The sequence below is a fragment of the Anolis sagrei genome, chromosome 2 (genome assembly GCF_037176765.1).
Source record: "Anolis sagrei isolate rAnoSag1 chromosome 2, rAnoSag1.mat, whole genome shotgun sequence".
Lineage (NCBI taxonomy): Eukaryota > Metazoa > Chordata > Lepidosauria > Squamata > Dactyloidae > Anolis > Anolis sagrei.
Genome location: NC_090022.1, coordinates 130,229,770 through 130,247,767, shown reverse-complemented (window position 1 = coordinate 130,247,767; position 17,998 = coordinate 130,229,770). Strand labels below are relative to the sequence as shown.

Below are 17,998 nucleotides of genomic sequence, written 5' to 3'. Positions count from 1 at the left end.
GCCTGTGCAAGCCCTTGTGTTTCTTCTTAGGTCTTTAGAATAAAAAATATAAAGTGCATCTGATGAACAAGATCAAACTAATAATGCCTCTCTAACTTTGTTTATGAATATATTAAATAACAAGTAACATTTTTTTTAGAAGAACTAACCTCAATAAAGACTGTGTGACCTTTGGATTCTGCACCAACACAAGCATTGAGAAAATCTGCAAGGGAAGTATGCTGCTGTTGTTGAAAGTACATCCTTGCCAAATCATGTGTCTGACAGGAGCCCAGCCGTGAATGACCAAGACGGACTATGGAGTCTGGCGTTGCACAGTTCAGCAGTACCAACTTTGCCTCTTCTTGTACTTTTCTCATGAGTTCCTGAGGAGGAAAATCCACTTTCAGCTTTTCTGTCACCTGCAGAACTACTGAAGCACAAGTATCAGAATGGTAGCCAACAAAGACATCAGAAGGTGTATATTTCTGCTGACCAATGAAATACGTTTGTGTTTCAACCACTGTGAAATCATTGACCCATTTCTTCAGTTCTTCCACAATACGCCTTTGCCACTTCTCCAAGACAGTGTTAATATCTAAGTAGTGTTTTTCAAGCCTATTGATCAATGGTATGGGGAAGTGTTTGTACACCACCTCTTTCTCCTCAATGACAATCAAACGGAACTTAGGATGAACTCGGCATTTCACGCGATGGGTCCCTAAACCCAGGTCCACATATTTTTGACCAGCAAGTTGAACATAATATTGGTTCAATGCGTCATAGAGGCTCTCATAAAGATTCTGGAGATTAAGAAGGATAACCATCTGCCCGGTTTCCATACAGATTTTCACTCGGTTAATGTTTCTGCAGATCTGAGTATATTCCTGGTCTTTGGGAAAGCTGGAACCAAAAATAATCTCTGGTTGCTGAGTATCTTTAAAAAAAGCTTGTTGGAGAATCTGAAGTGCTACATAATTTTCTGTCAACAAGAGCAGGTACCGGCATTCACCATCCTGATAGTCACTGTAAATGTTCTGCTTGACTAGATCAATTGTGTTGATGTCTTCAGAGATGAGGTCTCCTTTTTCTGGGATCTTAGACATAAAAATTTTCAAGGCATCAACATCTTCTTTGCCACTGAAATTACGGAGAACCACTTCTGCTATCTCACGAGGAGTTAGTGATCTGTTAGATGTTTTTGTTAAAGTAAATACCATCTTTATCAGGCTGTAATAGTCACGCAATCCAAAGAACTCCTTACTTTGCTCCTTGCAAACATCTTCATATGCTTTTGCAAAGATGGAGAAAAAACATTCAATTTTCTGTAGGACAACACGTTCTGAAGAGCAAATGCCCTTTGCACTTTCTATGAGTTCCTTTCTGTTAGGGTCACCACGGGAAACAAAGATGCCCCGATTCATTTTAGCTGGATCCAGAGCCCAGTTAGATATTCCAATGAAGCCTACTTTCTTATGTGGTAGTGGCTCATCATCAACACATCCATCTTCCAAGAGTGGATGCAGTGTTTTCAGAGGCATTTTGGGTGAGTCTTCAGCCAAGCCAATTTCATCTAACACTACCACAGAAACATACTCTTTCAGGTTCTTGCCTTCTTGAAAGCGAGCACAGTGCTTGAAAGTGTTTATGATTCCCTCTGGTGTAGAGTGTGGGCTGCACTGAAAAGACACTAAATGAATTTGTTTCAGCTCCTTATAAAGCTCAGAATATGCTGCTTGGCCTTGCATGGCATCAGCTACAATGGTCTTAGCAAGAGATTTTGAGCTCCCAGGCTTTCCAATGAGGAACAATGGGATTTTAAGTTCAATGCAGATAACCATCATGAAGACATTTTCTTTCAAGGCCAGGTTTCTGGCTATTGTATCCCTCAGGGGTGCACCACTTAAAAAAAGATCTTGAACTAAGCCAATTTCTTCAAAAATTCCCTTCTCGGTAGCATATGGCTCTGGGATGAATTTGCTGATGATTGTTCGGTACTCTTCTTTCCTTTCTAAAGAAGCATGGTAACAAACACCAACTGAAAGAACCAAGGACCAAATGACTTTGTCTCTTCGGACAAAACCTTTGGTAGTGTTCTTCTTTGCCAAGTACTTCTCCAGATGCCTCATCAATAGCTCACTGTGGCCATGGAACCACTTAAATACTTCCACACAGCGTTCCACATCTCGAAGGCTGATGAAACTGCATTCATCAGTCCTTTTTCTCATATAAGCCTGAGACTCAAAAAGCACATCTGCTATTATCTGGACTTCAGTGCTAGACATTTTTATTGACTTGGTAAGTCTCTGTACAATCTGCTGTATGTATAATTTTTCAGTGAAGTTGTTTAATTGCCCAAAATCCCACACTAGGGGCAACATGCTAGGAGGAAGTGCATGGACACGGTATACAAGTTGCCTAAGAGGAATGGAGCCAAGCTTCTCTTTTGTCTCCCCTGCCTTGACACGGTACCCTAAACCTGCTGATTCCAAGCGCTGAATCATTTTGTTGGTATGCCTACGATAAGGATTGCATGCAGCTACAACCTGCAAGCCTGAGTTGTGGAGCAAAGGTTCTCCTTGTATTGTGTGATCACACAGGACTTCTTTAATGCTGCAGATAGCTTCAGTAGTATTGGCTTCATCAAAAAATAAGATTGTGTTAAACTGATATTGTTGCTTATTGTCATTAGCAAGAATTTCTGCTTCCCTGACATTTGCATAGATTGATTCTGCTGTGGTGCCTCCGTGGACTTTGACAAGCTTCATGTTATCAGCATTGGCACTGCTTTTGCGTAATTCACACAGGAATTTTATTAGCCTGGTTTTTCCACAGCCAGTTTCTCCCATGAGGACAACAGGGATTCCACACCGGAATCGCATCTCCATTGCAAGGATCTTTAGTATATTGTCTGTTGTGAGTTCATATGTATCATCAGGATCAATGGGCCATTGGATACCCAGAACCATGCAAAGTTTCTCGATTTTCTCATGTCTGGGCAATGCATCAAAATCAATGTTAAATGGAACTTTCTGCAGGACCAGTCCCTGGTACAACTGAGTAGTCATCACATTTCTCTTGATAACATTTCCATTCAAAGGATTGATGGCATCAATGCCACCATTGGCATTTGGCTGGAGATGAAAACCAATGAATGTCATGGATATACAATCATCATTGAAAAATATATATGGGTGAGGTTCGCATTCCCATTTTTTCCTAATCTGAAATGGAGCAAGATCTTCTTCTGTGACTCCTTTCATATCAACAAATGGCTGCCCAGGACTCTCATCAGAAATGCTGAGTGAAGGCGTTGCAAAATCCTTTGCCATTAAAATCATAAAATGAACCACAAAATTTTTGAAACCCTGCAATGTGTCCTGGACAAAATCAGCATTGCAAAACAATGAGGTTTCACAATTTCTGAGCTGAAGGTTCAAAAACCATGCAAAGTTCCTTAGTTCTGACCAAGAAGGATCTATCACTCCACAGTGTATCAGAAACAGCTGTAAGCATTCTGCAGGGGTCCCTTCAACTAAACCTTCATATTGGAATCTGTCAAGATTCTCCCCTGTATTGACTCTTCTTAAATATTGAAATGGTCTCTGAAAAGCTTCACTACGAAACACTTCATAATCTGTCCCTGGATCTGAGGAGCTGTGCGATTTCCTCTGGGTTTCCATTTCTAGTATTTCTTTGGGAGGTCTGCAGATTATTTTTGGGAATACATCAAGGAAGTTGTATTTCAATCCAGGGAAAATCTAAAAAAAGTTCAAAAATAGAAAAGATTAAAGATCATAGTAAGTATAGAAGAATCATTCATTTATTCCTTTATTTTTCTCCTTTCTCATATGTTTTATTATTTTTTTAAAAAAATATCTATTCAAGGCAGGCTAGCCACAGGGCTGGGATGATTTTTTCCCCATATGGTGTCTGTGTTTAATGTATTTTGTGTGTTATATTTTTAAAAACACAATAAAATTTACCATACATTTCTTTCACAAATTTTGTTACTAATTTCAATACTAATGTGTGATTTTAATGCTTAAATGATATATTTTTAATTCCATGTTTTATTGTTAAATAATGTCATTTTTATTATTTAATTGATAATTGTATGTTATTATCATTATGTTAGGTTTCTGTATGTGAGGCATTAAATTTTGCCATAATTATGTTGGAAACCACTTAGAGTCCCCTGCTGGAGTGAGAAGTATAGGTTGCTTACCTGTAACCATATTTCTTCGAGTGTCCATCTGTGAAATCCACACATATGGGTTTCCCTGTGCGTATGTGCAGCAATTCAGAATACTCTAGAATTGTTTACTATTTTTTATTCAATTTTTGGCGGAAGCCCCACCCATTTATTATTTATTATTTATTTATTATTTGCACTTGTTAACCGCCACTCTCAGCCCGAAGGCGACTCGTGGCGGTGTACAGAACATAGAACATAAAGGACAACAGGTTACAATAGATCAGGATCATAACACACATCTTACTAATACACAACTACTTAACTAAAAATCCGCTTCGTCTTGTTTGGGCCATAATCAATCTCGTAGTCATGGTCCATTCCGGTGGTCATTCCAAAAACATAGCACTTAGTTGAAGGCCTTTTCGAAGAGCCAGGTTTTCAGGCCCTTGCGAAAGGCCATGAGGGAAGGCGCCTGTCTGATTTCAGCAGGGAGGGAGTTCCACAGCCGGGGGGCCACCACCGAGAAGGCCCGCTCTCTTGTCCCCGCCAGGCGAGCCTGTGAGGCAGGCGGGACCGAGAGAAGGGCCTCCCCGGATGATCTTAAGGTCCTCGTGGGCTCGTAGGCCGAGATGCGGTTTTCAAGGTATTTTGGGCCGGAACCGTTTAGGGCTTTGTAGGATAACACCAGCACCTTAAATTGGGCCTGGTAGCAGATCGGCAGCCAGTGGAGCTGGGACAGCAAGGGCGTTGTGTGCTCCCTGCGTCCCGCTCCGGTTAACAACATGGCTGCCGCGCGCTGGACTAGCTGGAGCTTCCGGGCCGTCTTCAAGGGCAGCCCCACGTAGAGAGCGTTGCAGTAGTCGAGGCGGGATGTGACCAAAGCGTGTACCACCGTGGCCAAGTCAGACTTCCCAAGATACGGGCGCAGCTGGCGCACGAGCCGAAGCTGTGCAAATGCTCCCCTGGTCACCGCCGAAACCTGGGGGTCCAGGCTCAGCGATGAGTCCAGGGTCACACCCAAGCTGCGAACCTGTGCCTTCAAGGGGAGTGCGACCCCGTCCAGCACAGGCTGTAACCCTATACCCTGTTCGGCCTTGCGACTGACCAGGAGTACCTCTGTCTTGTCTGGATTTAATTTCAGTTTGTTCGCCCTCATCCAGACCGTCACAGTGGCCAGGCACCGGTTCAGGACTTCGACAGCCTCCTTAGTAGCAGGTGGGAAGGAGTGACAGAGTTGGACGTCATCTGCGTACAGATGACACCGCACCCCGAAACTCCGGATGATCTCACCCAGCGGCTTCATGTAGATGTTAAACAGCATGGGGGACAGTATGGAACCCTGAGGAACACCACAGGTCAAAGGCTGTGGTGTAGAACAGGAGTCCCCCAATGACACCTTCTGGGTACGACCCTCCAGAAATGACTGGAGCCACCGCAAGGCGGTGCCCCCAAGGCCCATCTCTGCAAGGCGTCCCAGAAGAATACCGTGGTCGACGGTATCGAAGGCCGCTGAGAGGTCCAGGAGCACCAACAGGGACACACTCCCCCTGTCTAGCTCCCGACGGAGATCATCCACTAAGGCGACCAAGACAGTCTCGGTACCATGCCCCGGTCTGAAGCCAGACTGTGACGGATCCAGATAATCCGTGTCTCTCAAGAATACCTGGAGTTGTGAGGCCACCACGCTTTCCATGACTTTGCCCAAGTAGGGAAGATTGGAAACAGGCCGAAAGTTGTCAAATTTGGTGGGGTCCAGTGATGGTTTCTTCAACAGCGGCTTTATAATAGCCTGTTTTAGGCTCGCTGGAATCGTGCCTTCCCGAAGGGAGGCATTAACCACCACCGTTACCCACTCAGCCAATCCCCCTCTGGCCTCTTTCAGAAGCCAGGATGGGCAGGGGTCTAGGATGGACGTGGTAGGCCTCATTCCTCCAAGTATCTTGTCCACATCCTCGGGTTTCACAAACTGAAAAGAATCCATCAAAATAGGACAAGCAGGTGCTTGTGTCACATCCACAGAGACTGCATTTAATGTGGCGTCCAGCCCAGAACGGATCAAAGCGACTTTGTCTGCGAAGAACCGAGCAAATGCTTCACAGCGCGTGGCCGAGTTGTCAGGGCTCCCACCTGAAGTAGGGGGAGTTAAAAGACCTCTGACAATCCGAAACAACTCCGCCGGACGGTTTTTTGCAGACGCAATAGTGGCCGCAAAGAAGGGAGATGAGGGATTGGAAAAAAAGGAAGGTAAGGTAATATCTTGGGACATATGGAAGTAGGACACTACCTTCGGGAGGAAGGTGACGTCGGTACGCAGAATGACCTTATCATCATAGAATAGAATATATGGGGGGGTCTGCTCAGAAAGCGGATAATTCACTGGCTCTTCTCGCAGAAGTAATTGTTATGAGGAATGCTGATTTCCAGGAATGGTGGGAAATATGGCTGGAAACCATAGGATCAAAGGAAGGTTTGGACAGCTGGGAAAAAACTAGCTCTAAGCTCCAAGGAGGGGTTGGAGGTGAGGTAGGAGGGTGGAGGTTTTTACAGCCCTTAAGGAATAGTTGGATAAGATTGTCATGAAAAAGGGAAGGCAAGTTTGTCTTCCTTCTAAAGGAAGATAGGACAGCTAGGTAGCATTTAATGGAGGAAAGTGAAATCCCTTTAGTGGAGAGGTGAGAAAGAAAATCCAATATCAGTAGTGGGATAAGGGCTGAGGTTGGGTCATATCCTGCAGATTCAGCAAAAATGGACCATTTGTAGGCATAGGCCTTCTTTGTAGAAGGTTTATGAGCTGCCAGGATTATGCGAGAAGCTTCATCAGAGTGAACTAACGTGGCTTGATCCTCCACACCATTAGATGGAGGGAATGTGGGTCTGGGTTGTGTACTAGACCTGGAAAGAGTGGGAGGAGTGAGAGGCGGAGAAAGAATAGAGGTGCTAAGGTGTAGTGCCATCATCATTGGCACGTAGGGATACCGAGGCAAAAGGGGCCTAGAAACTGAGGAGGACTGGAGGATTGTGCTTTGCCACCAAGATCGGGCCATAAAAATAGGCCCAGCCCCCAGGGGACCGATGGATGGATTGGTCCCTGGGTTGAGAGTTGTCCCCAGAGGCCCCATGCCAGGTGCCCAGGCTGCTGGAGGCATGGCCACCCCTTGGGGGGGGGGAGGGAAAGTCGGGAGGCCATACTGAGAAGGGCTGAGGGACCGAAAGGGAGAGAGGGCCGGGAGGCCTGGTCGGTCCCAATAGGCCGGGTCCAGGAGAGAGGGGTCACCGCGGCCTATCTCAGTGGGTCATGAGTCCGCGGCATGGTGGTCCTAAGCCTCCAGGTACATGGAGGCAGTCAGCGGGACCAGTCGAGGCAAAGCCTAGGGGCACGGGGCTACCCCCGTGCTGGGGGTGGGTGGGCTGTGACCACTGCCAGGACCAAGGCCTGTACCACTGGGCTCGGCGTGTGGTGTGACCACTGCGCCAAAGTGGGTGTCTCCGGCGAGGCTTGCAGTGGCAGGCGGGCGGCCTCCAGCTCCACCTCTCTCCTCTTTTTCTTCTTTGCCTTGGAGGAGAAAGGGTTGGTTGGCTCCACGCGCGGGCACTTGGAGGAGGAGGAAGGGCGTTTGGAGGAGAAAGAGGAGTGGCCCGGCGAGGAAGGCAAGGTGAAGGCCTGGGTGGCCTCTTCAGCTGAAGGGGCTATGGAGGGTGGATGAGTGGAGGGGGGAAGGAAGAGCACACGCTCGTAGAGCAGCGCTTTGAGGCACATTTCCCTCCGCTTCCTTGCCTGGGGCATCAGGACTTTGCATGCAAGGCAGGAAGAGACCGGGTGCACCTCTCCCAGGCAGAGAAGGCATCGGTCGTGCACATCGGAGTTGGGGAATTTCACCCCACAGACCGAGCTCCTTTTAAAACTCTGTGCCATGAGGGGAGGGAAGTAGAAGAACAGAGGAACAAAAGTCAGGGAGAGAACTTCTCGAGTTGCTGCTTCTAAGGTGGAAAAAAGGGAACTGGCATGGACTACGTGGGCAGGAGAGGAAGGGGCGGGGACATATTCAAGTTAGTTATTTATAAGAACTTCCGGAACTGCTGCACATAGGCATCAGAGTACCATATGTGTGCATTCCACAGAGACCATGAGAAGGAATCTTGAAGAAGAATGGGAAGGACTCCGGGATCGAGAGATTGTCTGGGAGTATCTAGGAGATTGCCTGGCTAGGAGATTGCCTGGCTCAGGCAGCTGATTTTTCTGATCTGGTATCAGGGAGGAGGAAGGGTTTGAGAAGTAGGAGGTTGAGCTGGAGGTAGGGAGGAGGGAGAGTCTGAGGGATTAGTGGCAGCTTCTTGCTTGGTATTGAGCTGAGGAGCCAGGAGCTCAAAAGGGAGGAGTTGAGGCGGATCCTCAATCTCCAGGAAAAAGGCAGGCTGTTCCCGTCCAGTTTGTAATAGCTGGGAAGGAAATTCAAGTGTGGGAGGACTCAAGGGCTGATTGCCAGTGAGTTGCCGTCCCTGATTTTTCGCTTGTTTGGTTTCGATTTCTGGAGAGGATTGTTTGGTTGGTTTAGATTATTTTTTTTTGAGGCAGCTCAAGCAGGAGAGGCAGAAGCCGCGGCATGAGGAGTTTCTTCCGCATCAAGGGAAGGGTGAGCCAATTGTTCTCCCTGAGTCAGGGAAAGTAATGGTTGATCAGCTGAGTTTTGGGCTGAAAGCTTGGGGTTTTTGGGCGCCAAAGCCTGTTTGTAGAGGCGGACTTTAAGGTGCAAATCTCTGTTTTCCAGCCTGGCTGGTAAAGGCTTTGAAAATTTCGCAGGATTGGCTGTTGTGAAATTCGCCCAGGCAGAGGAGGCATTTTGAGTGCCTATCGGCATCAGGAAGATTAACTCCACAGGTCAAGCATTTTTTAAAAGAGAGGGTAGACCTAATGGTCTTATCTGTTAGCCAGTCCGTGGTCGGGGTTGGAGAGGGCAATGCAGTCAAGGAATCCAAGGTCAAAATAGGCAGTTGAAGTTGTTGAGAGAGAGTGAAGTTCCTGTGTTGCTGCTGGCGCGGAAAAAGGAACTAAGGCGTAGCCCCACCCATGGGCTTATATACTATTGGGAGGATGGGCGGGGCTCCGCCAAAATTCTATTTAGAGCTATAATGTTCTGAAGTTGCTGCGCATGCACAGGGGAATCCCACATGTGCACATTTCACAGATAGCACGAAGAAGAAACATAAAATAAAAAAACAAAGGGAGATACAGCAAAATTCATCCCCCACTCTCTCATTTGAAGTTAGATAAAAGTTAACTGGTCCCCAATGTTAATACCTGCAGATCACGGTCTCTTTTTGTGATCACAGCTCTAAACATTGATATTTTTTTAAAAAAAGCAGAAACAGGAAAATAGCAAATGGTTCTTATAAGCTAAAATGGTATCAAAGGAGAGCTCCATATAATCATTTGGTTAGGTGTATTTCCAAGTGGCAGAGATTGTAAGCAGAAGAAAATGACCACTTCAGCTGGCTCTCCTGGCAACAGTCTTCAGATCTCTCCAGGGTGTCTTCTGACCCTCATGACAGCAATTTATGGCTTGCGAAGATCCCCTCACCCTGTTGTTTCTTTACCGGGAAACAAATCTAGTAAAAGTTTTAAAGTTAATCCCCAGAGGCCAGCAGGAGCTCTGAGAAATGTCCCCGGAAACAATATCTAAAATGTTTTTATAACCCTCAATTTTGTAGACCTGTGATATATAACACAACAAGCTTTTATGTAATTAGTATAAACAAAATTTGTTGGCCCTTCTTCTGCTTTCCAGTTTACCTCTATCTGTAACAGTTCCACTCAATCAAAACCTCATGATACGTGGTTCCTATTTTTGTGCCCTAAATATCCAACACTGTATTAAGATTTGGCTATAAAAAGCCACACCACATTACTTGCTACAAAACTGCATTGAGCCACACAGTATTAGTCCAAAACCTATAGTCATGTGAATCCTTCTTATGATGTCCTATTATAGTGAAACACTCTCAGTCTTAGTACAGACTTCAACGTCAGAGAGTAGGGGAGGGGTTATATTCCAGTGGTGAGTGAGGCCAAAGGGTAAAGATTTGAACCTTGAATGCCAATATATTTTGAGCATTCCACTCTTACTTTCAGTACCAAAGTATTAGGAAAGACACTGCAACTGTTTTGACAGAAAAAAGCGTATAAAGCCAAAAAGTCAAAACAATGGTGTCATGGGGAAAGGGGAAATGTCTTTTTCAGGAACCATCAGAGTACAAGATTTCCTATCCCTTATACAAACCCTCTTCTTGTATATCACCTTCCCAGCAATCAGAAAAACCTTTCTTGGGATCACCATGGGCACATACAGCCCATTGGTGACCAAATACCTCAGGGAGCTAAATGTGGCCTTGTTCCACATTAACCAGAGTTGGGGTTAATCCCCCAACATTGGGGCTGTCTAAACAGTTGAACCAGTTCCAAAGCTGTCCTTGTTTCTATCATGTGTTTCCCAGACATAGGAGACCTGGGGATACAGGACAGCAGCAGTCAATGTTCCCTCTCATCCTTTATTTTGCTTCAAGCTATGTCACAGGTCCCACAGGCCCACTGTCACTTTCAGTGATGCTGACCAAGGTGACAAGGCACTCAGAGAAAGGAGAAGGGCGAAGAGGAAGAATTCCTCCTCTCCCCCTCACCAGCCAAGATCTCTATGTATGATGGCAGGCTATCCAATGATTACATAATCCATTGAGAGCCCCACAACATCTTAGCAGACCTCAGCATACATTAATATTATTTTATTATCTGACTAGAGTCAAACAGTCAGACATTTTTATAATTCCCCACCTTTGTTCTCCACCAGTCACTGAATGGCTCTGAGAGAGAAGAGGGTTGCAGCAGTTCTAGAGTGGTGAATGGCCATTATGGCATACCACAGTTTCACATATGGAACTACTATGCCACAGAATTGTACATGCAGATTTCCACATATGAAAGACTGTCAGAATTCAACTTTGTGAAGAAACTCAGTTTGGTAAAAGAATTCTGAGGGAAGGGAACAGGACTAGGCAACAAAATGGACATTGGTAAATTAAGACTATAGACAGCATTTACCCGCCAATACTTACAGATCTTGTTTGCTTTTTTGATGCTGATGGAGAAACTTCAAGAATTTCTACAATATACAAATGGCACTGTTTTCTGAGCCAGAGTTTTCCATCTGTATTTGCCAAATATCTTAAAACTAATAGTTTGAACAAGAATTCTGGAATTCCAGTCTGAACCTAGAAGAATATGTAAGTGTCATGGATCAACAACAGGAAGAGATGTCACTTCTTATTAGCATACGGATCAAAAAATTTTAAAAGGCAGGATAAAGCACAGCAAAATACACATCCTTTTTATACCATGAATAAAATCCTGAATTTCTTCCTTGGTATGTTTTCCAAATGAACAACTTAAACCCTTGTCTTGTCACAGATATATTAACTACACCAATGTCTACAGTTGCACAAAATGAATTAACATCTCTATTATACTCACACAAGTTACCTACAGTCAAACATGAACAAACAGGAAAATTTTTGTTTCAGATTACGACAGCATTTATGACTGACCATATGTAATGAGCATATTACATGCTACCATTTCCTAATCAAACAAAAAGAAACAATTTTTAAGAATTGCACACACCCTCTTAGATACTGTGAAGAGCTTTATTTAGCTGCACATTGCAGCTAAAGAGCTTTATTTTCACAATCAGATTTGTGCCATTATTTAAAGGAATGCACATGATCTCATTACAACAGAAGCAGAAGTTATGATGGGTCTCTCTCATCTTAGCTACTTTTGCCACTGCCATTCCCCAAAAGCCTCTCTCTCAAGATAGACAAGCTCACAAACCAAAGGATATCTGATACCCTCCTGATTGGGGCACTGGAAGACGATGGCTGCAGTGCTTTCCCAGTTGCAGGAACACTGAAATAGGCATCTAGAGAGACCCCTTGGGGTCTGTAAGTTCTTTGGTTGATAAAAAACTGTTATGTAAATCCCCAAAGTTACAAGATATGCCTTGGAATCTGATACATATTCTAGACAATGCAAATCATTATGATTATATTTAAATTATTAAATTACAAATTATTTAATCAATAATTTAAACAGCCATTATTGCAGTAATCTGCATAATCTTTATTTAAATTGATCTGCCTTGCTCAGTGATCTAATGATTGTATATGTTCGGTATATACATCCATTAACAGAATGGCTTATACATTGCGAAACATGGGATGAAGGAATAATGTGTGTAAACTGTAGAATACTCACTGAGGAAGTGATATCAAAATGAAATATCATAGACTGTTTCTGGTGCTGGTGGTCCAGGAATGGGAGGAGAGACTTTAGCAATTTGCTTTCATCAACATGCGGATCTATAAGTCTAATAGTTTTTAAAGGCACTTTTCTGTTCGGGAGTCTTGCTTTCATTTTTTCATGCAACCTCTTTACATATAGAGATTTTCCTACAATTATTAACAAAGCAATATTTTAGACATTACTGGACACAGAAGAAGAAAACCATACTACAATGATGCAAAACTGGTTTTAGAGTCTGATTCAGCAACATATAAGAAGTATCCAGGCATGACTAACCTGAAATCTTGGAAGCGAAACAGGTTCAAATCCAATTAGTATTTAGATCTGGCATCCTTAAACTGCAGCCCTCCAGCGTTTTGGGCCTCCAACTCCCAAAAGCCCTTGCCAGCTTGTTCAATGGCCAGGAATTCTGGGAGTTGGATGCCCAAACTGCTGGAGGGCAGCGGTTTGAGGATGCCTGATTTAGATTATAGAGGAACCACTAGGGAATGCCACATGTTGTGAATTATATTTCAAAGGACAGTCATGGCAAACAAAGGTATTCTTTGCCAACGGATTCATTGGTTATTCCAAGTCAACTGGTGACTTGAAGACACACGTGCATAGAAGCATACAAACATGCATGCACATTCACATGCAGAGAAGGCATATGGACAGCGAAGGGACTTACGTGATGAATGTATGGATACAAATTTCAGTTAGGCCAGTACAAGGTGGCCACCCCCCCCCCCCCAACATATACCAACCACATTGGGTGCTCTCTGTTTTGGGAATACTTATGAAACAATTAGGACCGTCAATGATATTGAATTCATGTACTAGCAGTATATGCCCATTCTTGACATAAATACTGTCTTCTTCAAACATTTCACAAAACAGCTGGTGAAAATACCCACTTTGAAGTAAATATTTTGTTTGGGCATCCCAGCTTGTAGCTTTATAAAATATGTAACCTTGTGGCGTCTCTCCTATTCCTGTTCTGATCTTACATATGTACAACTGGTGGTCAAATAAAAGTATGAAAATGAAACCAAACAGTGGACAATTTAAAATAAAATCACAATAAATAAAATGCATTGTGCTGTTCTAAAGATTCAAACAATTAAGGAAGAAAGAGGGAAAATGAACTGTTTTTCAGTAATATTATAAACAGACCACTGATGAGGAATTCTTCTGGGCAATTTAAGGTTGCATTTAACACTTCCATTGTAAGTTAATGACCTTACACACTTTTTTCTCCATTAGAAGTCTTAGATCATGAAGAAAAACCTAGTTCGTTTCCTAAAATCTTTAAATATTTCATAAGCATGGAAAGTGATTTTTGACCCCAAACTGCAGCCACTAGTGGGGTATAGCAACAACAATTTGTTATTCAAATTACTACACAATTAAAAACAGAAAAACTTTTTGAATTGGAATACATGCAGAAAAGGGAAAATTTGCGTTCTGAAACTGGGTATCGCGTATCTTGTGACTGGAGGTCACACATGTACTATAGTTTTAAATTTCAGACTATCTTCAGAACTCATGCTTTCAAATAATGTAAACAAGCTACCTCTTCCCCCTTCCTCTAGTGGGATTTTGAGTAATTCAGAAGCTCCTACTACCAATTTTAAGGTAAGCATGTTTCTTATTGTTTGATGTTTATCTCCTTCAATCAAACTGCAGCTAACATTAATACAATTTTTCTGGAATTAGAGAAACTACAGTTAATCCTGGTTAACTGAAAATGAAACATTTCTACCTTTTTGTGTAGGTACACTAGAAGAGAAAAAAACACCTTTCAGGCTTCCTGTGGCCCTTGTCAATGTGCACATCGAAAAAAAGGAGGGAAAAGAGAGGGAGTTGTTACATCGTTATATGTTTCAAGGGTGGGTAATTTAGCTGTTCCTTGCACTGAGAATCCAATCAAATTTCATCATTGACTGTGATGTTCCTGATTAGGTGGCTCTCGGCACTCTGAAATGAAGAGGGAACCGGTTTTAAATTTAAATCTCTTACCTACTCCAGCTCTTTTGGAAGATACAATCCCAACACACAATTGGTCTTTGAAAATAGAAGCTAATGCATTTGCAGGCTCTGTGACTTTGTAATGATTCTCAAGGTAACACTGGATGTCCTTCAGAGGTTGATGAGGGGTCATGTGAACTTTGTACTGACTAAAGACAGAAGGGATATAGCAATGCTCTCTCTCGCAATTGCAGAAGATCACCAAGTGATAGTCATCCTGATGCTTCAAGTGAAGGCTCTGGAACAGTTCCTCGGACCTACAGCCAACATCATAGCGCAACTCATCAGCAAACAGCAAAGTGTAAATTTTCCTTTCTTTGCAGCCTGGGGTGAGGCATCGCCTCAGGAACAGAGCCACTTCCTCATAGCTGGTGTGCGTCGTACATAACAAGACCTCATCATAAGAGGGGAGCATCTCCCCTGGGCTGTTCATGTAGATGGCCAGGGCTGAAGTCAGCACCTCAGGACGAGAACAGAGAATGAGGTTGGGCCTGCCAACATGAAGACCTTGTGGTAATATCCGCACAACACTCCTCTTCTCCAGGTCTGCCAGTTTGTCAAGGTAGACCCCAAGGCATTCAACATCCAAGCAATCTGGAAAGAAGGAATCCATGCATTTCATGTAGGCTCCCCAAATACGTTCCAGCTGTGCTGTCAACTCTGACCCACTTGTCACCAGCCCCGACAGATTGGTGGAATGCCTCTTTGGCTTTTCAGATTTCACCACTCTGAAGATCTCTTGGATTTCCTGTTCACTGCAGTTGTGCTTTATGAATGACAGCAGCATTAGGGCAGCCTCATTTGGGTGCTTGGAGCCAAGTTCCTTGCACAAGTACACAAGCTGCTCAGCTGTGTAGTAATTCAAGTAAAAATACTGGGATCTCTTCTCATACATGAAGTGGTTCCATCTCTCCAGAAAATTCTCCATCTTCCGGCATATGGCAGGTAGAATTTCTGCTACTTCTCCATTTCCAAAAAGGGCGCAGCTAGCATCCAAGTTGAAGTCCACAATAATAGAGAATTCACTCTCAGGTGAGCAATAGATTTCAGCAATCCAGGAACGGAAGAGCATGTTTCCAGCACAGTAAATGTCTATGAAGGCCAGTGCCAGTCTTTGGACACTTGAAAATACCTGGACATAGGACAAGCAAACATAAAATAGGACTGAAAGGAAATTTAAAAGGCACTAGTACTACAACAATAAATGCAAACCACATACCATCAACTTCAACTGCCAATTGCTTAGAACAAATCTGAGTCATCTCCACAAACTTAAGAGAGCTATGACCTATGGATGTTTAGGAAAGTATGTTAACTTGCAGTCTGAAAAGCTTCAAGATGAATATCATATTTAATATTTTGTCATTACAGCAGAATATTTTTTAATATTACGGAGCTTTCAATGACACAAAGAACCAGGTCCAATTAAAGATATATATAAGACTAATCAAGCCAGTGTTGTATAGTGATTTGAGTGTTGCATTCTGATTTTTTAACTACTTTTCAATGCCTCACTCATCCATGGATACCCAAAGGGTAACACTGAGCAAGTTATTTCCACTCAGCCTCAGAGGAAGGCAAACAAACTCTGAACAGATCTTGCCTAGAAAGCTCTGTGGTAGAGTTGTTCTACATTGGAAACAGCAAGACTGCAAAATTAAATTCACAGAGACAGCATAAAGTAATGGTGCCATAAAATGCACAGTATGTACAGTACATTTCATTATCCTAATCAGGATCCATTTCAAATTTGGAAACTGCTCATGAAGGGTTTATTCAAAATGCAAATGGTTAAGCACTGGGGAAGTAGTAGTAAAAGACTTAAGAAATAGCTCACTGAGCAGTGTCAATCCAATTCCAATGAAACAATATTGAACTCCGTTGTTTAGCTATTTCACATCCAATGGTAAGGGTAGTTCTATACTAACACTAAAACAATTTAGGAGGAACCAGCTTCGCTGCGCATGTGTTCAGACTGTGGTATCTGGAACTGGTTTGAGAATGTGATTTCCAGGAGACCCTGAACCGCTTAGGGGTCAGGAATGTGATTACATGTACCACATCACCTGGCTTCAAGCTGCTTTGCAGAGATTTTTTTCCTGTTTCTGGAAAATATGTGCACCAGTGGTATACAGGATGAAAAAAAAGGGAAAGTAGGAGGTAGGAGCAGGTATAATGCATTGTCTCTCCCAGGGGGTCATCAGCCTTTTGTTCCTCAACCTTGCCCTTTTTGGGAGATCTCATTTGGGGGTCTTTACTGCACTTTAACAGAGATGGGTGTCTAGAATGTGCTCTGCATCTTGTAGAGCTCTAGAAAATTCTGTGAATGTACACAATTCAGGGTCAGACTAGAGATTTGTGTGATTTGCAGAGACCACAAAAAAGACATGTGTTTATCCACTAAAGGAACTGCTAACCACTCCCTTGGAATCTGTACTCCATGAAACACGGAGGTGGGGATTTTAAATACTCGTCTTTATGGAAGTTGGATAACCTGTAACATGCAGAATTCTCTTTTTTCTTATTGTTATCCACTCTCTTTACTCTTAAAATTAAGGTATGAACAGTGCAGGATGCTAGCACTCCCCAAAACATACAGAAAATCCAAGTGAACCTACCTCTGAAAACTTGTCCACTTCTGCACTTTGTTCTTCTTTTCCTGACATTAACATCAGTTTGTTCATTAATTCTCTGAGCTCTTCTAGAGAATACTGTCGAAACTCTTCTGTATGTTCATATCCCTCTTGGATGGTCAGGCATAACACAGTGTCCAGAGAAACCTTACAGCAGATATAATAATAATAATAATAATAATAATAATAATAATAATAATAATAATAGCGTTGGGAATCAGTTTCTGTCTTCTAATTGCCCGTACCCTTCAGTTAACAAAGCATCTCACAAAGAAAACCCTTTTAATCTTTTTAGTCCCATTTAGCCAGTAGATTTTATTTTAGCAGCATAACTACTGTGAGGAGGGTGGAGAAGGGCTGGATAAATAAGTGTTGAATATTCAATTGTATCAATCTGTTTATAGCAAACAAGGCATAGAACTGGAAGAGAGAGCAGAAGAAGGAGCTAGTACTTTTGGTTTTTAATATTTAGGGCAGTATTCCAAGAATGCCATAAACTTTAGGTACTTTCAAGCAATGTCTTACCTTCTGGCCTTCAACTGGAGCTCTAATTTTATAGATTCCTTTATTATTGATTGTAGTTGCCAATGATATAGATGACAATTCAACAGAGCCATGGCTCTCTTTTATGGTTTTGAGCCATTCCAAATGTCTTGCAGAGTCACACTGGGGAGTGCAACAAAAAGTTAGTCTGGAATAATTCCAAAAATTATTGTACTAGTCAATGGTTTGTTATCCACAGATGGTTACAGGGTATGATTTGGAGACAAATGATAATTTTCAGCAAAGCACATAATGTTTGCAATCCTTTATGTTCTATAATGTTGA

General features: G+C 43.0%; 1 protein-coding gene across 2 annotated transcripts in view; it reads right to left on the bottom strand.

The window, feature by feature from the left end:
- Positions 1-17,998, bottom strand: part of RNF213 (ring finger protein 213) — a 132,420-nt gene that overhangs the window by 50,558 nt on the left and 63,864 nt on the right. For both annotated transcript variants that reach the window (XM_067463861.1, XM_067463862.1), the window contains exons 22-27: positions 17,696-17,836; positions 17,156-17,317; positions 14,529-15,669; positions 12,480-12,673; positions 11,282-11,437; positions 150-3,740 (exon numbers count right to left, since the gene is read on the bottom strand). In XM_067463861.1, the coding sequence (XP_067319962.1) occupies positions 150-3,740; positions 11,282-11,437; positions 12,480-12,673; positions 14,529-15,669; positions 17,156-17,317; positions 17,696-17,836 (5,385 nt within the window). The remainder of the gene's footprint in view (positions 1-149; positions 3,741-11,281; positions 11,438-12,479; positions 12,674-14,528; positions 15,670-17,155; positions 17,318-17,695; positions 17,837-17,998) is intronic.